We start from the raw sequence: 24,410 nt of genomic DNA on the forward strand, positions 1-24,410 counted from the left end.
TAATATTAATTCCAGAATTTTATAAGGCTTCGAGACAAATTAGATAATTATTAAAAAACGAACACTGTACACAATGTAAAGGATTTGGATATTACTAGATACTTTTTACAAAATGATGTTATATTGTGTAGAAGAATTCAAATTTATCTCTGTTTTCTAATCTCTAAATTGAAAATTAATATTGATGTTTTTGGAATACAAATAAAATGTAAAATGTAATATGTACTATGTACTATACCAATAAAATCCAAAATGAAATATGGACTATACCTTAAATTTTCGATTTTATTTGTGGTACCCTTTATACAGCATTTTTTATTTTCAATTTACACAAGAGCTTAACTCTTTCAAACTTTGAATTACTTTATATTGACCTAAAAAAATGTTTTAAGTTAAACTGCTTTACTTTACTAATTTTGATAAGCTGATCAGGTTTTGTTTTCTCCTAATTTCTTACAAGAGATGGAGAAGTTCCTAACTCTATTGGTGTTATTATCCTTATCTGTTCTATCTCCTTTGTCAAATGATCGGCAATTGTGAGAATTCGCAAATTGTTAAGCAAACAGAGTTGGCTGAATTTGAGGCACAATAAGAGTAACTTGTTTGGTCAGCAAGAAAATATACTCTCTTAAGACTATAGATTGTGAACTTTCTCTTACAGCAAAGGTCTTATACTTACCTCAACTTTGGTATAAATGTGGTTGAGGTCTTGACTTAGTGGAGCCTCAAGCCACTGTGTAGGATGTTAAGTAGAAAACAACTTCGTTACAAAATTGTAATATTTTGAATATTTAAACTATATATATTGTGAAAACGTCCGATTCGGTTATAAGAATGGATTCTATTATTCTTATGAGGTTTAAAACACACATGCTTAGGAAAGCTTTCTTATTATTTCTAAAAATATTTACAATATTTAATGAAGATTTTTTCTTTCAATACTTCTAGATACTTTTTGTTGAGACTGCCAGTCCAGCCAAATCGATTCCTCCGCACCTCTGTCCAGCGAGCCAGCAATTACAGAGCAAACCCAATCAAAGCTACGGACTGTCAGCTAATTAACTCCAGATTTAACCCATCCCCGAGGAGTCCTCCGCTCAATCGTTCCGCCCACTCCTATCACCTCCGAGCCCCGGCAGCCCCCAGCTGCAATCACTCAAAGTAAAAATTGCCATCGAGCTGCGCACAAACTCATGCAAGACGCGTAAAAAATGGCAAGCGAGAAGGGCAGACGGCAAATGAAACCCGAAAATGAATTGCAGCAAAATGCTCAAACACACTCTGCGAAATTGACTTAAATAAATAAATGGCATAAAAACAAAGACAAAACACATGCACACAGCGCAGAACAGCAAGAAAGTGAATCGAGGAGCGGGGGACAACGGCGTGTCCTAGAAACAAAGTGCATTCCCAGCAGGAAAATTGGGTGGCGCATCGAGGGGGAGGGCTGGTCTTCCCGGCTTGTTGCAACATTTTCATTTCATTTTATTCAGTTCAGTCAATGCCGGGCAGCATTCGAATGCAACAACTGCAGGAGTGCAGCAAAGACAACGCTTAGTAGCTCATCCATTTTCATTTGTGTTAAGCAAAAGGCAAGGACATGGCCGAGTTGCCGAGGAATCTCTGTCCCTGTCCGCGCGCGAAGTAAAAGCGTTGGCATTACTCAGCAAATACTTGTTTGCGTGCTGTCTTGACAAAAAGTCTATAACCCCCACCCCCTTGGAGGACCGCCCGGGAAAACCCCCCCGGAAAAACCCCCCTGGAAAAACCCCCTGCATTCCGCCATCTTTCCCCCGGGCTGCTCGTTAGCACAGCTGCCAAGAGAATTTATCTTACTCCCTCGAATGCAACTCGATTTTATTTTATTTGTGCCCTCATTGTTTCTGTTTGGCATATTGGACGTATTGTTAGCCCCACAATGATCGATGCAAATTGATGCGTATTGTTAATGGAATTTTCCTCCATGCGCCGAGCAGTGTATGCAAAAGTATGCAACACAAATTGGGCGGAAAACAAAGCAAGTCAGGAATGGGAAATGTCACAGAGTGTCGCTGAGGTCTCGAGGAAATTTTGAATTGCAGCAGTTAGTTTTCCGACTGGAACAGTAGGTCAAGGTCATGGTTCTGATCTATATGTATATATTATCTTATAACTTAAACCTCCGATTTGAACACACTTAACATGTTTATATAATGTACAAAAGTCTCAAATTTATATGTTTAACGAAGCGAACCTCCCTTGACCTTTCTCCTACCTCTCTCGTTCCCAAGAAAAAACACCCTAAGGATGCCAAAAAGGTAGAGGAAAAAATGTCATAAATAAGAACGTTTGCAATTTGTTTATATTAAAATTGAGAGTCAAAAAGCATCCCAAGGTGGAGGGCGGCGTTCTTGTATCCTGTGCCCAGATTCCCATTGCATTTGGCTCTGCCAACTGCTCCATTCCGCCGCTGCTCCGTTGCCTCAGTATCGCCTGCTGTTTTGTGAATTATGCGCCTTCCGTTGCATGCGGCGGCATTTCCCAGCCCGAGCCCAGGGGCAGGCCAGTACACTGAGAGAAATCAAAAACAAAATATATATACATGCTAAAAAATATCCAATACAGATAATATTAAAAGTATCATGAATGTTAGGCATTCCTATTAAAATATATTTTACTATATTATGTGTTACATTACCATGTTGGACATTTTTTTGTATAAGTGATTTAAGGTATTCATATGTTTATTACATAATCTTATCTTATTATTATAATCTTATTATATAATTTAAAGGGAAACTGCTCTTGTAAATATTTTAAAAGTGTTACTCTTTCTGCTTCAAAATTATCAACTTATTTTCCATCCTTCTAGCTCCTGTTTCTCCCAGTGCTGCTGTAGCTATTGCCGTTTCCAAGGCCCAAGTCCAAATAATGGCTTGACGCGCCCGGCTGCATATTTTTAAAGTCAGCGTAGCTGCAGAGTGTGTGAGCCAACGGGGAGGGGGAGCGGCGCATCGAGTTGGGGAGGAAAGCCGTCCGCCCACACTAACTGCGCTCGTTTCTGTAATAAAAATGTCATAAATCTTGATTCCTTGAACTCTAAACCGAGAAGCGTGCGATAGCGACACAGGAACAGCACGGCGCAGAGCAGGACATCGCCGCGTCCTCGGAGAAGTGCCACTGGGTGGGCAATATAACTGTCTATTTATGCTCGCCTTGCATATGAAGTACATTTTATTTGTTTTTATTTATCTTCACTCGCCTGCGATGCTTTGTTGTGCCCACTCTGCGGAGCAAGTAGCTCTGCCTAGATAATTGATTTATTTGACTAGCTAAGTGGGAATAAGATCTGGTTAGGCGGGCTGGGAAGTGCACACCAAGAAGGGGATTCAACCCTTTAAAGTCCCGGAAATAATAGTAATTTTTGCAATACCTCCCTGGCAACTCTCTTAGAATGCCACATCCCAAAAGTAATAAAACTTGACAGCACTTCAGGTCGTCGTATTTTTTTTCCAATCTTATCGCTTTTAAACATTGTCAAGCTTAAACATATAACTTAAACGGATTTTACACATTTTTCTCAACTTATTCGTTAGACACTGGCATTGAATTCATATTAAAAATAATAAATTACTCATTAAACATAAACAATTCTTCGTCCTTTTAAGGTGATTGTCTGTTTTCGTGTGCGTGTGTGGCAGGATTGTCTTATCACAAATGAACATCACTAAAACACGGTTAACCTAAATTTGATTCGTCGTCCGTTATTGTAAGGTTAGCTTAACATTTAAAATAATTTAATTAAAGTTATCTTTAAGTTTAACATCGTTTTCGTTAGTTCTTTAATCAAAATATGTGATCTGTCAATTACTAAATATCTTCCATCCTATGGTTGTTGAATTGGTTTTAAATTAAGAAATTATCACAAATGGTTTTGTTTTCAAGTTTTGCTTTAAAATTATTTCCAATTAGTCAAGATTTAAGTAAGCCCAATAAAAATGGTCGATTTTTATGGTTTGTCCAATGGCAATCACCAGTGATCCATGTCACGGATTCGCTCCACTGGGGGATTACTGTAAGAAAGGACGTATTCAGTTATTAATATTTATGAAATACATTTTAAAAATTTTTTTAAAAAGTAAAGAGATTTAGAGATTAGAGATTTTTTCTACAAACTCAGAGAGGTATCCCACTTCTTAATCGGAATCCAAATAGCGAAGATATGAAATCTAGAGTAGCAGTTTTGGGATCCCACTGAAAGTCCTTGGAAACCCCAAAAAATGTAACATGAAAACAGGCTAATAATCTAAAATTTTGCCTATCGTTTAAAACAAAAATATAAATGTACATTATTAGAGATTTTTTATACAAACTCAAATACCGATGTTATGAAATCTAGAGTAGCAGTTTTGGGATCCCACTGAAAGTCCTTGGAAAGAAAGAACTTAACATGAAAACAGGCTAAAATATCGACTATGGCTCAAAATACAAATTTTTATGTATATTGTTAGATATTTTTTCTACAAACTCAGAGAGGTATCCCACTCCTTAATTGGAATCCAAATACCGAAGTTATGAAATCTAGGGGAGCACTTTTAGGACCCCATACTGAAAGTCCTTGGAAACCCCAAAAAATTTAACATGAAAACAGGCTAAAATTTCGATCATCGCTTAAAATACATATTTTAATGTAAATTGTTAGAAATTTTTTCTACAAACTCAGAGAGGTATCCCACTTTGAAATCGGAATTCTAGTACTAAAGTTATGAAATCTATAAAACCAGTTTTGGGATCCCATACTGAAAGTCCTAGAAAGTCCTAAAAAGTGCATAATGAAATAAGCTAAAATTTTGCCCATCGTTTAAAACAAAAATATAAATGTACATTATTAGAGATTTTTTATACAAACTCAGAGAGGTATCCCACTTCTTAATCGGAATTCAAATACCGAAGTTATGAAATCTAGAGTAGCAGTTTTGGGATCCCACTGAAAGTCCTTGGAAACCCCAAAGAACTTAACATGAAAACAGGCTAAAATATCGACTATGGCTCAAAATACAAATTTTTATGTATATTGTTAGATATTTTTTCTACAAACTCAGAGAGGTATCCCACTCCTTAATTGGAATCCAAATACCGAAGTTATGAAATCTAGGGGAGCACTTTTAGGACCCCATACTGAAAGTCCTTGGAAACCCCAAAAAATTTAACATGAAAACAGGCTAAAATTTCGACCATCGGTCAAAATAAAAATTTTGATGTATATTATTAGAGATTTCTTCCACAAACTTTTAGAGGTATCCCACTTTGAAATCGGAATTCTAGTACTTATGTTATGAAATCTATAAAACCAGTTTTGGGATCCTAGTCCTAGGAAGTCCTGAAAAATTCATTATGTATAAAGCTAAAATTTTGACCATCGTTTAAAACAAAAATATGAGTGTATATTATTGGAGATTTTTTATACAAACTCAGAGAGGTATCCCACTTCTTAATCAGAATCCAAATACCGAAGTCATGAAATCTAGAGTAGCACTTTTGAGACCCGATACTGAAAGTCCTTGGAAACACCAAAAAATTTAACATGAAAACAGGCTAAAATTTCGACCATCGCTTCAAATACGTATTTTAATGTATTTTGTTAGAGATTTTTTTACAAACTCAGAGAGGTATCCCACTTCTTAATCGGAATCAAAATAACGAAGCTATGAAATCTGGAGTAGCAGTTTTGGGATCCCATACTGAAAGTCCTTGGAAACCCCAAAAAATGTAACACAAAAAACGGCTAAAATTTCAACCATCGCTCAAAATAAAAATTTTGATGTATATTTTAGAGATTTTTTCCAAAAACTTTTAGAGGTATCCCACTTTGAAATCGGAATTCTAGTACTTAAGTTATGAAATCTATAAAACCAGTTTTGGGATCCTAGTCCTAGGAAGTCCTGAAAAATGCATAATGTATAAAGCTAAAATTTTGAACATCGTTTAAAACAAAAATATGAGTGTATTTTATTGTATATTTTTTATAGAAACTCAGAGAGGTATCCCACTTCTTAATCAGAATCCAAATACCGAAGTTATGAAATCTAGAGATGCAATTTTGGGACCCCATACTGAACGTCCTTGGAAAAAACAAAAAATTTAACATGAAAACAGGCTAAAATTTCGACTTTCCTTTAAAATATAAATTTGAATGTAAACTATTAGATATTTTTTCTACAAACTTATAGAGGTATCCCACAATAAAATCCGGATCCTATTACGCAAGTTATTAAATCTAGAAGAGCCTTTTTGAGTTCACATTGTGAGAGCTTTGAAAATATAAAACACCTGCCAAAATCTGGTCATAAGGCTCGAGATAAAAAATAAAATAGGAGCAAACACAGGCTGAAAAATGTTGTTTTGTAAACTGATGTTATTGGTAGGAACTAACACGCAATAATTTTTGTAGTTTCTTTTCTGGTTTTTTAAGGCATTAGAAAAATGTATGTTTTCGTCGGTTATTAATGAAAACGTGATTTTATGTAAAACTGGTAACTTACGGCAGCATTCGCGCCAAAGCATGCTTGTGCAGCGGGGAGATTTGCACGGCCGCCGAGGCGATGCTGGATCCCGAGTCCTGCGACATGGTGCGCTGCATGTGGTGCATGGGGTGCTGCTGCACCACAGGGCCGCCCACGAACTGCAACTGCTGCTGGTGGTGGTGCTGATGATGCTGCTGCAGCGGATGCTGATGCAGCGAATGCGAGTGCTGCTGCTGCGTCATTTGCTGCGACCTTCGGAAGGGATAGCGCCAGGGACTCTTCGGTGCATCCGACTGGAATCCCTTGTTCTCCACTCCCCCGCTGCTTGACACTCCAGCAGGACTATCTCGTCGCGGTGCCGTGCCCGGCTGCAGGTCCCGAGCCTTCGAGCTGAGGCGTCGCAGGATGCGGGAGCCCAGTCCCGGGGGATCCTCCAAGCTGCGACTGTTGCGCGGCTTGCGGTACCGCACATCACTGGACTCCTCCAGGATGACATGGCGATCGTATGGGGTGCCGTAGTACACCTCCAGCACCGTGGAGAAGGTGTGCGGCCACACCAGGTCGATAATGGAGATCAGAACACCCGCAATGAAGCAGAGAATGCCTGAGAAATATAACATATATAAATAATGTGTGAGTAATCTTCGCCGTTGGTAGTTTAATTTCCTAAAAATATATTGCAGTATTACTTTAAATTGGCAACTATACCAAGGAAATTGCAGAAAACTTTCAAAATAACAACTTATAATACTGTTTTAAGCAATGTTCACCTTTATTAAAATTGGTTTATTGCATAGAATTGACTGATTAATAAATTTAATATTTCTTTGGTAATTTTTCAGAAAAACTTTACGATTTACTTCATGTCAATAAGTTGGTTTCCATTAAGCAACACCTACAAGCTGAAATTGATACATTTGATAGCCACTTGCTCACCTGCCACCAAAACCAGCCAGTAGCACCAGCCGAAGTGGAACTCCAGGCGTCCGCCCTCGAGGTAAATGCACAAAGGTCGCTTTGGGAGCAGGCAATGATAGCCCACCGTGGTGCAGACCAGCAGGGCCCCGGTCAGGGCCTTCATATAGGCCCCGTACCGGGGCACGGCTATCAGCAGCAGGTTCATCAGGAGCCACGAGGCGAGCGAGGCCCAGAGCATGATGCTGGCAAAGTATCCGGCGGCCCGGTACTGTCCACCCCAGGAAAATCCCTCGCGGCCCAAACTGAAGTACTCGGCCACGGTCAAAATGGGAAAGGGCAGTCCGCGCTGCAGGGCGTGGCGGTAGTTGGCGCTCATGTCGTTGGCCCCCTCCCAGGTGAAGCGCTCGTTGTAGTCAATGTCCGGTGGGGTCCAGTTGCCAATGGGAATCGCTGTTGATACAGTAAATATAATAAAAAACAACTTAATATCATAAACCGAACAGTTGAAACTATGGGATAAAATGAAATGTAATCGAAACTGTATAACAAGTATGTTGTTTTTTATGGGGAAATATTGAAGAAATACAACATACTAAGGGTGTTTTAGGTATTCAAGTTAACAGCCTTTGTTTATATTTTATATCCTTATTTTTAATATATATTTTTGTTATTTCTTTATTTATTTTGTTGTTTAAAATCACTGAAAATAAATCATTTTTTAAGTAGTGTACAAGATTTTCGTTTTATAAATCGCTTTTATCTACAATCCAAAATCTGCCTTTTGTTCTTGCTCTGTAAAACAAAAAATGCACCCAAAAGCACTCAGACTCGCTCACTTGACGATCACTAGGCGATGTAAACGTGTCTGAAGTCGAGTCGGGCCTAAGCCATTTGATAGGCAGAACCTTTTTTATGGATCGGACAAATGCCAACTGGCAACACCTTCGAATTGCACTCGATCACCTAACCTTCACGGCAATTACGGGCAGAAAAACTGGCAAAAAATGGCAAAAATAAAACGATCACTTCCTGTGGCAGGCGGAAGTGTTTGGCTGCAGTTGCGCCTGGCTCGCGCCACACTGCGTATGCGTAATATGCTGATTTCCAGCCGCTCCTCTCACTCGGCTGGCAATTCATTGTCAATGGCTTAGGCGCGCTAACCTTACACAAGCCGCAAGACTCGAGTGAGCGGCTCAAAAAGTGCAGCAAATCGCATAATAAATGTGCAACAAGTGCCTGCACTTTTCCTTCGTTTTTTGTGTTTGCATATTTTATTAAGATTCGTCAAAACACTTTTCCGGTTAACAGCGCACGCGCTTTTGGCCCGGTTTGCATTTTGTTTATTTGCTTTGCCCACTCCTCGGGCAAGTTTAAAAGTTTGAAAGAGAGTGAGCGAGAAAAAACGCTCGGCAAATAGGCAAACTCATTTGCATAATTTATAGACAACTTTGCACACCTCTCGAGCGGCCAAACAACTTAACCATCCGATTCCGCATTGGTTAATTCCATTAAAAAATACAACGAGCTAAAGGTATGTAGAATTGTATGACGCATGTGGACATTAGGAACGAACTTTGACTAATCGACATTTGTTTGGAATTTTTTGTGAATGGAGGAGAAACTCAAGAGTGGTTTCCTTTCCGAAATCCATAAGACACTAAAAGGAACACAATGCAAATTGAAGTCTCTGCCCACCATAATCGGCTATATTGGCGACTTTAAATTCTAAAAGCTTTTTAACATTTATGCATACAAAATCATTAATCTCTTATTTTCGCTTTGCTTTGAACAGCTAAAAGGGGTCTTCATCGGCAAGAAATTAAAAATGATATATGATTTGTAAGGCACGGAGCTGATCACGTTGCCACGGAGTCTGGCACCGAGTGACAAAATATGCAAATAATCCTAAAATCGATAGATAAATAAATAAAGTCTCCAGACCAAAGCGAACTTAAAAGCTGTTCAGGAATTTTTAATTAAAAGCTTAAGAATTAATCTTTGAAAATCAATAAAGGCTATGACAAAAATGTTGTTATAAAAAATCAGGAAAATATGGCTAGAGAATAAAGCGTTAAAATAAGGAAAAAATCAGGTAGGCCAGCGTTACAGAATCTTAAGGTTAACTAATGATATTATTAGTTAATATTCAATTTTTGTAACTTCCCTAAATTTGTTATAAATGCCAGAAACGGACTATATATACAAATATTCCCACGCTCCATACTATTTTAAGGCTTTACCCAACAGAATGACTCATGGGAGCGACGTAAGCCGGCAAGCGGTCTGAATCTATGCCCAAAATTGGCTACCCGCAGTCGAGTAAGCTTACAAATTACAAACTCAGCGCCACGGAAAAAATGTAAATAAATTACATAAATCGTCAAAAGTTGTCATATAATATATGCTTTGGGGCCTGGCCTTCGACTCGGGACAAGGTTTTGGCCTGGCCTCCGGTTTCCCCCCGCATCGCGATTAAAACTGCACCGAAAATGGCAACCCCGACCTAAGCCAAGTCCACCAGTCCACCAGTCCACGAGTCCACATAGTCTATAAGTCTACGCACCGTCTACGCACTTTGTGGATCGATGTGGACGGCGGAGTCATTAAACTGACAATCGTTATGATTTCCCACTTGGTGGTGACCGGACTGACTTGTTTCTCCGCGGGTCTCGTGAACGTGGAAATGCTGCGAGTTGAACCGGTTCAATTCACTTTGACCATTTGAAATGGTAATTGCTGAGCTCTTTTGATTTAAACGTGGCTTATGGCCGAAGTGATACAGATCTAACAACTCTAACAAAGGTGGAAGTAAGAGTCGGTTGCTTTGGAAAAATACAAGCAATAAAATGCTAGATTGGGCAAGGGGCTAATAAAATATTTGCAATCACTGGTGCACCCTAGATAAATTAGTTTTGGGGCAACCGAGAAATAAAGGAAGGGAAAATCAACTAATTTTAGCTAGCTAAAGCTTAATAGTTCTTCTAGTTAAAGCATTGAACAATTAACCGAAAATTGCTTTAAAAATATATATAATATTTCCGTTTAGTATTTTCTTTAACGACCATTACATTTTTTTAAATAAATATTTTAAATTTAAATTGATAACTGCTAAAACCTTATCATAGTATAGTATAATTTACCATCTTGGTTCACTGGCTAACATATGATAATTACCCTCGCTAAAGCTTTCAATAACTATTAAAAGTGTTATAATATAAATCCTTAGTAATTTGGATTAATACTGTTATTATAACCTTTGTAGCAAAATATTTATTTTGTAAATTTCGGCCATTTTAATTGCAAGTTTTTAAGTTTTATTAATGATCCGGAAAATTTTTTTAGCTAAAACCCACATATTTAATGGTATTTTTAGCTATTTTTTTCATTCCCATAACTAAGTATCATTAAACCACTTGGTTCATTAACAACTTACAATGCCCCATTGTTGCTAGCGCCCAGAACGAAAATAAACTTCCGCAAACTTCAAACTTCTTCCACGGATCCCAAAGTTGTTGTATCGAAAATAAAGCGTTAAAGCAACAATAGCAACATTAAAAAATTACCATATCTACGCATACGAAATTGATGTTTCCCTACGCGATACTCGAGACGGATGACGATGATGTTGGGTAGCTCGCGCTTAAGTACGGGCATCCGCAGCAGCAGCAACAAAAAGATAAATAAATTTAACCATTTTTATGCCTTTTCATAATTTTAAGTGATGATTATGCTGATTTTCGTGTTTACTTTGCAGCGAGAGGAGGAGAGAAGTGTGGTGTTGATGGGGCTGAAAACAATTTGGCAGCAGTAGCGGCTGGCGAAGAGGAAAACCTAAATTAATCATGACTTTACAATAGACAAAGGCACACGACACACGAAAACCCACAGCAAAGAGACAATGAGTGAGCCGAACTGACACTTTTTGACCAAATTGTTTACTCCTCAAACCCCCACTGTCTGCAAAGGCAAATGAATGTTCCATTTCTGTCATTTTTGTAGACTGAACAACGCTAGACAAGTAGACCATGTCCATCTCCATTAAGAAATAACGAGAAATATGTATAAAAGATGTTCACAAATTAATTATTTTAGAAACAGAATGGACGCAGTAATTTGAGAGCTTGATGGGCAGTGACATATAAAAGGGTAGGTATCTGGGTTACAGGCCTCTATTCTTCTATTCTAACATTTGAATGGCCATATCTTGTTGTTCTCTCACGTTTCCAATCGGTTGCAAACTATTGAATGCATTGTTAATTATAATAAAGCCAATCACAATTATATGCAACACCTGGCACCCTTAGTTCCCAACCACTTCCCATGATGGCTAGGCTAAACGCCGCAGTTAATTGAGCTTACTGCACACACCCACACTATATATAAGTTATGAACACATATCAATAAAATACATCGTAACCTATTCAAAAGAGTTGAATGAATGCCAGACCGCAACGAGAAATATGCAATGCAAATGGAAGTGCACAAAAGTCATAATGATACACAATTAAGTGCACAAAAGTCACCGCAGATTGGCCCAAAAAGATCACAAAAAGAGGCTTTAACGAAAAGTAAGTAATCATCATTGTAAAGAGATCATCATGATGGGGCTGAATAAAGCAGCGGCACTCAAATTTTGACACCCGAATTTGACATTTGCCTGACTTTGATTTGGCAATGGAAAACGCTTCGGATCACAATTGAAAAACCACACGAGAAGTAACTTAAAACCATACTCATAACGAGTGCAACAATTAAGTTGTCAGGCCAAAGACTAAGCCGTACACGTCCAATCCAACTACCACTCACCCATTGACATGCGCAATTATCATATTCAAAATCGAAATTCATACCAGGAAAAAGCGTACGGCAAGCAAGAAATACTCGTAGAGCAGCAGCTGTCAACTTGAGGCAGCGTTTGCCCTTTTACCATCGAACACAAACGCCCACCCTCTGGGGGGGATACATATACACCCGACCAACAATGAAAACACGTGAATCACTTTTGGCAAGCGTCATTCACTGCACTTTCGAGGGGTTGTGTTTGGTTGGCTGGGAAAACGCTACCGAATAAAACACTCTCACGATTCGGGGAAAGGGCAGGGGCAGCACTCCACAAATCTGTATTAGTCAAAACCAATATGGCAACCGACATAATGCCCACAGCCAACAGCTGAAGAGGCGGCAGGGCAAATATATATTAATGCATACACATATGTGTATTCCCAGAGTATCTGCACACAGCTCTTCATGTGTTTTACACTAAGAAAAAAGTTTGTTATATTTGGTATATAATATTCTGAAAATAGATTATTAAGATATTCATATAGCTAATGCTATGTGTTATAAAGCTCAGCTAAAAGTACAATTTTTCTTTGGCTTGTAACTATGTTTTAAGTTTTTTTCACAGGGCATCTCATGAATATGTACACTGCTTGTGTGGCGGCACAGAAAGGGCATAGCTTATCGTTATGTTTTACAAAGCTCAGATAGAACCAACATTTTTCTTTGGCTTGTAAACATGTTATAGGTTATTTTCACGGGGCAACCCATGAATGTGTACACTGTTCGTGTGGCGGCACAGAAAGGGTGATATATTTTATCGTAGAGTTATCCTTATAACTCGTTTTATATATGCATTTTTACTGGGATTAAACTAATTTATCTTTACCATAAGTAAATTAAATTAAGGGCATAGGAAGCCAAAATCCCCAGATGTTATATCAAAGACCGAACGTTTTATAAATCCAATTAGCCTACTGCCAGAGCCACTTGCTCTGCAAATGCTTAGATTTCAATGCACAAATCGGTTGCCCTCGAAGGGCAACATAAACTTTAATCTCCCAATACGGCAAACAAAAAATTATTGCGACTGGGCCAAACAACTCCGACTTGGCTTCGAGTTCAGCTTGGTAAGTGGGGGGCCAGAGGATGGGGCTTGATGGGATTGGATGGTTCGCTCGGATTATTCGAGCTCGAGCTGACTTGGAACTGGCATTCCGATTGATTCAGCTGGGGTCTAAGGTAGCCCCGGCTCGAGCACAAAAGCATTTCACCTTTTCGATGAGCCCGAGTAGTGAGTAGTGAGTGAAGCAAGCAAACAATCAAACAAGCCGGCGAATATATGTTTGGATAGATATATAAACATATGTGTGTCGGGAGGCCTCCTCGAGGAGCATTTGCCAGCGGAATCGAATATTTCCGCAGGTGTCGAGCTGAGCGCGAGTCGAGTGGCATTTCAATTTGTTGTTGCCATTGTTGCCGCTGCCGCTGCCGTTGCTTTTGGCCACTATTGTTGCCAAGAATCGTGACATGCAACTTGACTTGGCACTTGGCAGGAGCCAACAAACAAAGCGGCAGCAACAGCCGCCGCTGACGTCACCGCCCACACTGCGTTTTGATTTTGATAGTCAAACAAAAGCGAACGGCTCCGAAAACTATCGCCAAAAGATCTAAGCCAAAGTTTTGAAATCAATTAGCCGGTAGTTGAGCCCTAAAATGCAAGTGCTTCCAAAAAGCGCAGAGATTTTAATTAAAATTTATTCATGCAGGCAGCACTGAAATCTTAAATGAAAATTGCTCAATTGTTTCGTCGACGTTCGTTTTTATCTCCCATCGGGGTTTGCCTCGAAAAACGGGGGCGTGCACGACACTGCCTTTAAAAAATAAAATTCAACATAAAAAACTTTGACGATCGGGTATTATTTTGCCTAACGAATTTAAAACGCTGTTGGACATGCATAAACATATGCAAAATCTACACAAAAGCTATTCAATCAGTGGATCTGGGAAAGGCTGGGAAAAAGTTTATTGATGGGCAGATATATATTTTATAAGAAGCATTTGAAAGACTTCAAATAATTGAATAGTATTTTACCTTTTTTTTTATTTGTTAGGAAAGACTGCTTAACTTTTTGAGATACTGATAGATCCTAGGTTGATGATAATTCATATCTTTTCAGCCTTCTGCGCGAGTGACTAGTCTTAAATATATTTCTGAGGCATATTTTCGATGAGCTCCCGTATTTATGAGAACTCAAAAAAGTATCTAAAACTTAAAATCCCTCAGGGCACCGGAGACGCCGATATAATCAAAGATGACAACCCATTCACCCGTGGCAGAAGTGCCTACTTGTCGGCGGATTGGAGGGGATTGGATCGCATTGGCTCCGATGGGCTGGGGCTGGGGTTGGGACCGAGATAGGGATTGGATTGGATTGGATTGGATTGGAGTGGCAAACTTACCCGTCAGCGTCACATTGACGTGCATGAGGCCAATGTGGGTGCCGATGCGCGCTGGGAGCTTCTCGCGTGAGAAGGCTTTGTACGGCGCGATGATGGTTGCATGTGCCACATGCCACGCGGAGCCCAGCCGGGTGACTGTCGGATAGAGACGTGAGACGTTAGCGATTCCCAGGTTGGATGCAAATCAACTGCAATACTGTGCTAATTGAAGGTCACCATACTCACTTAGTATGACTAGGCCCACGAAGAGGCTCAGTGTGACGGTCGAAAACGTTGTGAACTTCTGTGAACGAGAAGATATTCGAAAAACATTTAAATCAAAGTTAAATAAATGCCAAGCCAGTGCTCCAATAGAGCCAACAAGCCGATGGAGACCAACAGACGGGAAAAAAGGGCGCGCCCATTGAAAACGGGTTCGCTCATGGGTCTCTCATTAGAGGCTTGTATGTACATTGGCTATAAGATTTATCTGACTTCTGTTGGAAACGTGCCGGCGATTACGGCGATGCCGAGCAGTTGGCACAATTCAATTAAAAAGTCCAGCTGGCAACAGCGTGAGAAAATTTATACGAGTCTGACTAGCCTATGATACGGCCATAAATACACAATTGCTTTGCATACAGTAAAGTGTATTTACTCAATTGATCTAACGATCCTTTTCGACATTTATGAGCCATAATTTACATCATATTTAATTTAAATTTGCCTATAAAAGTCAAAGCGATGAAAGTTGGGCACTAAAGCTTTAAGTCAACATTAATTTAGGTTTAACTTTGTATATAATAGGCCGGACACATTAGATAAAATAATTCTTAAAAATGAAAAGGAAAGAACTGATTATATAAAATCGATGTATCTTAATCAATTTAAGATGGATAGCAAGCTATTTCTAAATTGGTTTCCAAACATTTTCAAAATCGAACGACTCACCTGTTTTCTCACACCCGGGAAGATGACTAAAAACGCCACATAGAATGTGGCAAATAGTACTGAGACGGCTACTATGGAGACATCTCCGGTGACGGGCGTTCGATTTGAGAAGGAATATAGCGTTGGTCCCCCATCGTCTCGAAACGCGTCGAACCAGCCTTTCATGCTGGTCGCTGTTGCTGATGTCGGGGCTTGGGATCTAAAAAAATATATAAAAAATAAGACATCACATAATACAGGTATAAAAACGCCGAATTAATATGATGGATATGTTTTGCAAGAGCACTCAATTAAAAAGATTTGCATTGCAAAATCATGCGAAACTCGGCGCAACTGATCTCATCGCATCTGCAGATACCATGTATCCGCAATTCGTGACTAAGCTTTTAGGTAGCAGATACTTCGACGTCAAGTGACAGGCAGGCAGCTCAATGCGAAATTAGTTTGGTAAACAGCGGAAAAATGCAAATATTTTTTAAAGTGCATTGGCAGTGTGGAACGATGAGCACCCGGAAATGTAAAAATCAAAATAGACAAGTAAGCTACACGAGATACGTTCTTCTTGAAAACTGAAACAAAGGAACTTAATTTGGCCGCTCTACAAAATTTTGTTTGAAGCTCAGAAAAGTGAGCAAACCAGAAACGAGACCTAGAACCGGATCCAAAGGCAAACAAATTAACAATAAAATGCTACGTCGAGATCCCGAGATGCCATGTGGGGGGCTTGAACAATTAAGAAACCGAAACAGCAACTGAAACCGGCGAGACCATCATCAGCTTGGCCTGCTGACTTCTGCTTCTGAAGCAATGACGTAGGCAAAAGTTATAATTAAGTGCCGATAAAATTGAATGACTTAAGCACAATGGCAACGCGATCATGGCGATTTTGTAAATACCCTAGCAGGAGGTGACTTTAAAATGCTAATGACAGTCTTACCGAGTGGCACAAGCGTCACGAATCAATCGAAATATTTTTTTTAAATATTTTAATTGGTTTTAAAATATGCATTTTCAACTCAAGAGATTTAGGAAATATTTTACTTCATTTTCATAATATTATATTTTATTTCTTTTTTCATTCAATCTAAAGTAAGCCTCTGAAATTTTTAATATCTTTGGGTATATCCCCTTGTATCTTCACGAATCTCGGGTTTTCCCGAGTCGTTAATGTATCATCATATTCCGTAGATGATCTCCAGTGGTTTGAGCGTTAATAGTACCCTCATTATACCTCTTGACTGAAGGAGTATGGGAATCGCGCATACGCAACGTGTTACGTGCAGCGGCACGCGGATGTAAGTTGGAACCACAGACATTGAGCTCACCCTCTAGGCACTTCAGCTGGGTTTTCCCACTCAGCACGGGTTCTGGGTTGTGAAAGTTGAGTGGCCCCAGGGGCAAGAAAAGAATTATACAAAGATCGCTGCCTCTGGGCTATCAAGTTGGCCAGTTCCGCAATGATTTTATTGTTCCTATTTTTAAATTCGTTTGCTAGACCATTATTCCTTCATTAGCAGGCGTTTGTTGCGGCTACAAATCATACAACATTGGTTTTACGATTCGGTCCCATTCATCAAGTCCTAAAGTTCACTTACCAAACTTGTCAAGAAGAAACCGGCATACAAAATAATTGTTATTAACTTTTCGTGTTCACTTTGTTGTATTTTTGTTATTTATTTTTTGTAATCCAATTTCGATGTCCAATTTATGGCTTCGAGTTAGCCGCTAAGCCAAATCTAAACAATCAAGAAATTTGCATTTTTGATTAATGAATAAAATAATGAAGCCAGGCGCAAATTTTACACACAGATCGATTAGGCCGTTGAAATATTTTGCTGAAAAGTATTCTTGTCTTCACAGCTGCAGACAAGTATTTTATAATTTGATTTTAAACGGTTTGATTCGTTATAAGTATATTTTATTTTAGTTATTCTTATTGTTATTTTTCAGCATATGTTATATTTTATAACTTGTTTGGTTTATTTGAAATGCATTTTTTGATTTAGTTTATTTGTTTAATAAATTGAGGTCTTTGATTTTTTAAGATTTTTTATTTGTTAATTTATATTATTCTATATTAAGTTAAGAATTTTTATTACTTATCTTATTTTATATTGCTTTTATAAGAAAAGAGAGCACAAACAAATAAAACAAAACATATATCTGTTTAAATTCACCTGAGCCTTTTCAAAAATCATATTTTTTCCCCATACCCTGCTTTCCTTTTTTTTTTAATAAAATTTAACTTGTTGTAAATTTTCCTAATTGTTATAAATATTTGCCGCCATTCCTCGGACGACATAAAATGTTTTTCCTAGCAGTTGCAATTTGCTGTTGCCGACTGGCCAGTTGCACCCCCATCGAGTCGACGGTTCTCGCTTTTGCTGCTGCTGGCAGGCAACCGGTTTAACTAGTCAAGTCCGCCGCCGCCAGACTTTGCACATAAATTGCATTTTATTTTTAAAAACCCGGTAATAAATTGTTTCATTTATAATTAGAATTTTTCGCCAAGCTGACAGCCCGTAAAAGCCAAGTCGGCGCATGTGGACTAGGTGCGAATACTACTCGGCATCATAGTATTTGAAAATCGATTTGGGGGAGTTCTCGACGCCTTTGTTGTGTGTTCGATACCTCGATACTGCTGGTTGACCTTCGCATATTTTTCGGACAGGAATTTGTAAGGCGCTATGATTCGCGTCGGTTTATTAGCTCAATCGCCTGCAAAAACAATAAACGTCGACGGCGACGTCGACGGCGCCGTCGCCGATGGACTTGGCACCAAAACGTAAGGCGCGACGCATTGCATGTGGAAATCGCCGAGCACATTACGTTATTACGTTACAAGCGCAAGACAAAAGCGACAGCCAACAACAATCGGACAATGGGAAAAACAGACGTTACTGTTACAAAACGAAACGGAAAATATGCGGCGAAGCAGCACACAAAAGCTGCCGGCGAACAGTGGAAATGGTGTTTGAGTTGTGGTATCACAATGCAGATGTAAGATGATTTATAGTATTTCCTTTTACAGTACATATTTTATCGAATAATATTTAACTTTATTTATTTATTTTTATTAGTCGAGAATATTTATCTATTCTCCATTTTTTAACTTCTAACCTTTAAAATAAATATTCCACCTTCAATCAAATAATATTTAAAATAGGAGCTTGCTCTATAAACGTCCCTAAAATAATTTGCTGGTAACTAATACATTTTTTAAAAAACAATTTTGACGTTTTTTGTGGCAGTTTAAAGTTCAACTCGGCTTACATGACGTATGATTAATATTGGATACCCAAAATTTACATATGGGTGCGTAAATGATTTTTCATCTAATTTCCAAATTAATTTATTAATAGGTTGAAACGTATTATTAATGTTAATTATAAAAAATATAATATCTAGAATCAGAACAAGTGATATTTAGATTTCGCGGCCCACTGTGCAGCAACGCCCCACAAAGCAAGTGACGCAGCAGCAGCATCCAAGTACCGTATGCACCCCACTTGCTGTGCGTACTCTCACTCTCACCTGCTCTCTTTCCAGCCCCACCCTCCTCCCTCCTGCTCCACTATCCCCCACTCTCTCACTCTCCGGCAAACAAGACTGCAGCTTTTATTTTCAAGTCCAACGAAAGTGAAATTGCTGCCGCTCCCCTGTCCGCTCACTACCGCTGTCGCTCTCTCTCCGCGCCTCCCTTTCTCGCTTACACCTTTACCGGTGTGTTGAGGAAATGAAGCAAACATGAAATTGACATAATCAACACGCAGCTGGAAACTCTGCAAATGTCTTTTGACGAGACAGGGACGGCAAGAGGGCCCCAAGAGCTACAACAACAGGTTTCGGTGTCGCCTTGCTGCTTTTGCTTTCGGTGCTCTTGTTGTATTGTAATGCACAGAGAGAAAAAGCTACACGTTTTTTTGTTCCTTTTATTGTTTAATTTGATACACGTGCCTTAAAAATATATAAGAATTTTTTAACTATATATATTGTTTAACTTTAGCTAATAACAGAAAAGTTAAAAAAAAATAATACATTGTTAGATTTTTGTATATATCACTTTCGAAAAGATCTGTTTACCCCGAATTTAAATTCTAAGGAGTTTTAACTACAAATCTAAATAACAAAATGGTATTTTAAATGAAAAATTAAAAAAAATTCCCTATTTAGAAGAGGTGTTTGGAAAAGCTATCCGCCCTATTACCATCTTTCATCGTAAAAAATATTTGTATTCAATCTTAATACAAAAAGTATCTTAACAATGTTTAATCTTTTAAAGTAAACATTTTTCCCTGTTTATAACTTTGTTGTTGCTGCAGGCGGCGTGTGTTCAATGAGCGCTGGTGCGTGTAAATATGTAAGAGTTGCCTTCAACCGGCTTTTTGGTGCAATTTTTTTTTCCTTTTTTCTGTTAGCTGTAGTTTGTGTTTTTATTTTGCGCTGGTCAGTTTGACGTTGAATCATCTGGCCATATAGGAAATGAAACGCCAGATGAAGTAATCCCAGCTGCCTGACATGGAAATTACAGAGTCAAAACGCATCTCTAAAATCAACCTGATGCACACACGTCATACAAATTCGTCGACAAGCAAAAGGGCGGGCGAGAAAAGCCCAAGGGGGGAAATGGGGAGGGATATACCGAAATTTGTATATCCTTTTGGTGGCCTTTGACCTTTTATGTGACAGCTCAACTACATAGTTATAGGAAATTAAAAAAAAATCTTTTTCAAAATCAAAAAATATCTCTAAAAAAATAATTTCGTGCCAATAGATAAATATAGTTTATTCAAATAAACGCTTTATGCTGATCAAGAATGTAAATATTTATTTTAAGGACTGTATTATTTACTAAAGCGAAACTGATATCGAAATTAATGTACCCCCTGTTAGGGTATTAAAAGCAGGGTGTTGATGTGCATTAGAAATTACCAACACGATTTTCCCGCCACCACCCACACACACTCGCCCCTCACACACACACTCTTATGTAATGGCGGCTCTCTTCAGAAGTTTGAGAGTTCTTTTTGTGCTTCATTAATTTTTATTTTTGAATTTCGGTTTATTTTAGGTTTTGGCAATCGTTTTGATGGATCTCTGACACTTATGGTTGGCTAAGGAAATAAATTATTTATGATCCCATTGTTCAGCATTCTATTTTTGCTTGATGAGTGGACAGAATTATACAATTATTTCTTTCCACATTTTTGTTGGTTATTTTCCATTAAATTTTTGGTGCTTGTTGTTAATATTATTATTTTTATCACATTTTTGTTTGGTTTACAAATTATTTATTTAATTTTTCCCTCAACAATGATGGCGAAACTTGAATTTGCATTGCCTCAGAGAAACTTATTTATTTTAATTATTTGCAAGGTTTAGTGCACCGAATATTTCGCACTTCGGCTGGGCAAATATCAAATTGCAACATTTAATAGCAGCCCAGTTGATTTACTTTTTTACGTTTATGGCCAAAATTTGCTGGCTTTAATTATATTTTATGAGCCCACTTTGCTTGTTTTATATTTTATTATTATTTATGCCGAAACCCACGAGGAGCAGGGCCTAAATGCAAATAACCAGATGAGCTTCAAACTTTACACCGTTATTCGCGTTAGTATAACGCGGCTTTTGCGGTTTCTTTTTGTTTTGGCCAACTTATTTCGGCTGATTTTCGATTTTTGATTTTTCTCCACTTTTACGAGCACGGGGGTTTTGTGCATGGCATAACACACACCAAACAAAAGCAGACAAATAAAAACACAATGCGATTTCGTCTTCGCTGCCCGTTTTTTCTGTTTGCCACTGACTTGAGCTGCGCATGCGCGGCGGCTACTCACGAATTGCGTCCGCTTCGAAAGCTTGTCGTCGAATAACTGATCGCTGGAGAGCGCCGAGCGCGCGACCAAACCTCCCCAAGCCGCGCGAAGAGAGGGCGGGAGAGAAAAAGCTCGGAGACAGGAGCTTTTGCCCCACCGCTAATTGCAGGCTTAAGTGAGTGCGAATTTACGGAGCAGTCAAGTGGGGAAGTCGGAAATTCAGAAAACCTCAGATCCGACAGGCAACTGGAGACACTGCTATACCAGGGCTATTCCTGATCAGGGACCTTGTCGGCTCTAGGCTGCCACACTTTCGAAACTGGTTCATCTTGGGCCTGGCCCCACACCACATAAACAATCGAGCTGCAAATTATTACTTTAATCAGCCGGGCGTGAGTAGCCAAGCACCTGTCACGAGGGGAAAAACTACACAGCTGCGGGCGACATAATATTAGTGTTCGCAATATGTTAAAAAACGAGGTATTGTAGATATTTTAAGATTTACTTGATTTAGAAAGAGCTTAGAAAAACCTTTTTCTTTCTTAAGTGTTGAATATTTCCCAAATTTAATTACTATTTATTTTGTACTTCAAACAATTTGAAAATCGATATTCTTACTTCAAAGGTATTTTAAAACAGGTGAAAATACACATTTTGTATACTTAAATGTATCTAAATTCATTTTCATAAACCTATATAATACAGAATTTGTCTCTTACAATTTAAGAACAGTTAAAATACATATTTATACATTTAAAATCATCCTCAATGATTCTTTATAAAAATGTATATATTTTTCAGCTGTCTTATAAATGTATATCAAAACAAAATGGTTTAATTTGTTATACGTTTAATTAAATAATTTATTTTATTTAATTTTACTTTCATGTATTTCTTTTTTAAGCCAAAACGTAAGCATTTAAAAGAAGAAAAACACATATTTTTAGCCATACCTTTAGTGGGATAATTTTATATCCCATTTGCCGGATTACGCAAGAAGCTTTTAAGTATTTCTGTAAACAAATATTAGGTGCTAAAATTAAATAACTTTTGGCTTCGAAATAAAAATAAAAATCCACAATCCGCAACATTCCACCTAGCAAGCCCCCACACCTATACTAACTTTTTAAGCTATTTGCAGCTGAGCAGCTGCTGATACTGCTAATCGAATTAGCATCGAGACCCGGCTGGTAATTAATATTTAATTTGCTAATTGAATTTTTACTAGCGACTACCGTGCCACGCACCGACGCCAGGCCAAAGCACCAAGTTAGCCTCCGTGATCTCTGTTTATGTCCAGTCAATCCACTCCGGCGGCGATCCCGTCTCGGGGATCTTGACAGTTGCAAATTTGGCTGGTCAACACCGAAACCACTTCTCTTCTCAGCTGCATTTTTATGATGTGTCAAATTAGCCATAAAACACACAAGCACAGAAGAACAAATATTGGTTGCTGGTTCAGTAATAAAAGGAACGTTATAGCATAATCAAGACTCTATCAAATCTCTTTAATAAAATTGCACATCAATTTTTAAAAGATGTGTAACGTTTTATTATTTTTATTCGTTAGGAGAATTCATAAGAATTCAGTAATACTTTAAGAGGAAGATTATAGCATAAAATACTCATAAAATATTCAAAGATTTGTATACCTTAAGGAAATAAACATTTTCTTAACTTATAAAATATTTCTTTAAAACCACTAAATATCTAATAAACTTCCGCTTTGCCTCCCAATGATTCACGGCTACCATAAACCACCTCTTTCAACTGCTCTCACAATAAATTCGGTCGCATGCTTACTCAGCTCAAGTTCGTCGCCAAAGTCTTTTGTTCTAGCGCCATTTATATGCAAACCCCTCACCTTGGTGGGCGATAAAACCAGAAAATCTGAAAACATGCCCCACAGCATCCCGGACCAGTGGTTAGCCGACCACTGACCACAAATTAAATTAACGAAAATTCGCCAAGCAAGGTCAGACCAAAACGGTCAACGACTGCAGCTGCTCGGGCATCGAAATGCCCTTTTGCGAACGGCGAAAATTCTTGTTCGCAGGCGGTTTATAAAAATTAAACAGCAATAAAAGCGAGGCAAAATTAAAATTAATCACTTGGCAAAAGAAGGGAGCTGCTGAGCTACGCAAAAGCAGCTACCGTTTGGGAGAGCAAAACCGAAAGATACGGATGTATATCAAGTTGAAGTTAGAACGCCTAGATCGAGGACGGTCGTTGGTCCCTGGGCCAAAGAATCGCCCAGCAAAAAAAACTACGAATGAAGTACGTGTCCCACATCAGGAATGCAGGCCAGTCGTACTTTATATGAATGTTTTCGGAACTCGACTCAGTTTCTGCGAAGCCTGCGCTAAAAGCATTCATAACTCAACTGCCAGCTTTCAGCGGCAGAAACGCCGGCGGTTCGTAAGCCCCGAAAAGGGAAAGGGCAGTGTAATGGAAAATTATACTGCACCCATGCTTAAAATGAATATAAAGCGGGTTGCTGATGCTCTCGTACTTTGCAATCGCCCCAAGTTCAAGGTCGCTGGATTCCGCTGTTCAGGGCGATGAGAGTGCACTAAGTGCGATTGTTTGTCTGCCGATGGAATGGTAATTGAAGTGTGATTATAATGGAAGACCCAATGAATGCGATGGCAAATGAGCGGATCGCTTTGGTTAATTATTCCCAAGATTTATGGGACCTGTGGGTAAGCCGAGATTATGAAAAACTTGATTGAAATACACTAAATACAGTGAAATAAATATTGTCGAAAATTTTGGCGACTTGGTATTTGAACGGTATATTTTTTAAACATAACATAGAATATTTTATTTTTTATTTTCTGTAATTTTAAAGTATCACTACATTTTCTGATATTTAAATTATTTACTTTATGCTGCAAAAAAGCTTTGTGAAAACCCCAAACTCCCCTCCGCTTTCATGCTCCCAAAGGTTTTCCCATGTAAAGCAGACTATGCGTCACTGAAAATGAGCTAAAACCAA

At 38.6% G+C, this 24,410-nt stretch overlaps 1 protein-coding gene across 6 annotated transcripts; it reads right to left on the reverse strand.

Annotated features, from left to right (window-relative positions):
- Positions 1 to 3,469: 3,469 nt before the first annotated feature.
- Positions 3,470 to 21,487, reverse strand: LOC108029171 (dual oxidase maturation factor 1). Of its 6 annotated transcripts, none has more exons than XM_017101316.2 (8): positions 21,434 to 21,487; positions 17,189 to 17,329; positions 15,594 to 15,792; positions 14,889 to 14,946; positions 14,664 to 14,798; positions 7,440 to 7,871; positions 6,522 to 7,107; positions 3,470 to 4,052 (listed from the first exon to the last, which is right to left on the reverse strand). In XM_017101316.2, the coding sequence occupies exons 3-8, from the start codon at positions 15,756 to 15,758 to the stop codon at positions 4,010 to 4,012; spliced, it is 1,419 nt and encodes a 472-aa protein (XP_016956805.1). In that variant the 5' UTR covers positions 15,759 to 15,792; positions 17,189 to 17,329; positions 21,434 to 21,487; the 3' UTR covers positions 3,470 to 4,009. The 6 variants fall into 6 exon arrangements, with proteins under 6 accessions (XP_016956805.1, XP_016956807.1, XP_050741043.1 ...); XM_017101318.1 differs by lacking the exon at positions 21,434 to 21,487 and adding an exon at positions 21,404 to 21,422; XM_050885086.1 differs by lacking the exon at positions 21,434 to 21,487 and adding an exon at positions 21,331 to 21,395.
- Between the last annotated feature and the right edge of the window lie 2,923 nt (positions 21,488 to 24,410).

The sequence above is a fragment of the Drosophila biarmipes genome, chromosome 2L (genome assembly GCF_025231255.1).
Source record: "Drosophila biarmipes strain raj3 chromosome 2L, RU_DBia_V1.1, whole genome shotgun sequence".
Classification (NCBI taxonomy): domain Eukaryota; kingdom Metazoa; phylum Arthropoda; class Insecta; order Diptera; family Drosophilidae; genus Drosophila; species Drosophila biarmipes.

What these genes read in the sequence shown, in the direction of transcription:
- LOC108029171 (XM_017101316.2), bottom strand. Translation starts at nt 15,758, where the DNA reads ATGAAAGGCTGGTTCGACGCGTTTCGAGACGATGGGGGACCAACGCTA. An exon ending in CGTGGGCCTAGTCATACTAA is followed by an intron (nt 14,799 to 14,888) that starts GTGAGTATGGTG and finishes TCTATCCGACAG; the next exon opens with TCACCCGGCTGGGCTCCGCG. An exon ending in GCTTTGGCGCGAATGCTGCC is followed by an intron (nt 4,053 to 6,521) that starts GTAAGTTACCAG and finishes CCTTTCTTACAG; the next exon opens with TAATCCCCCAGTGGAGCGAA.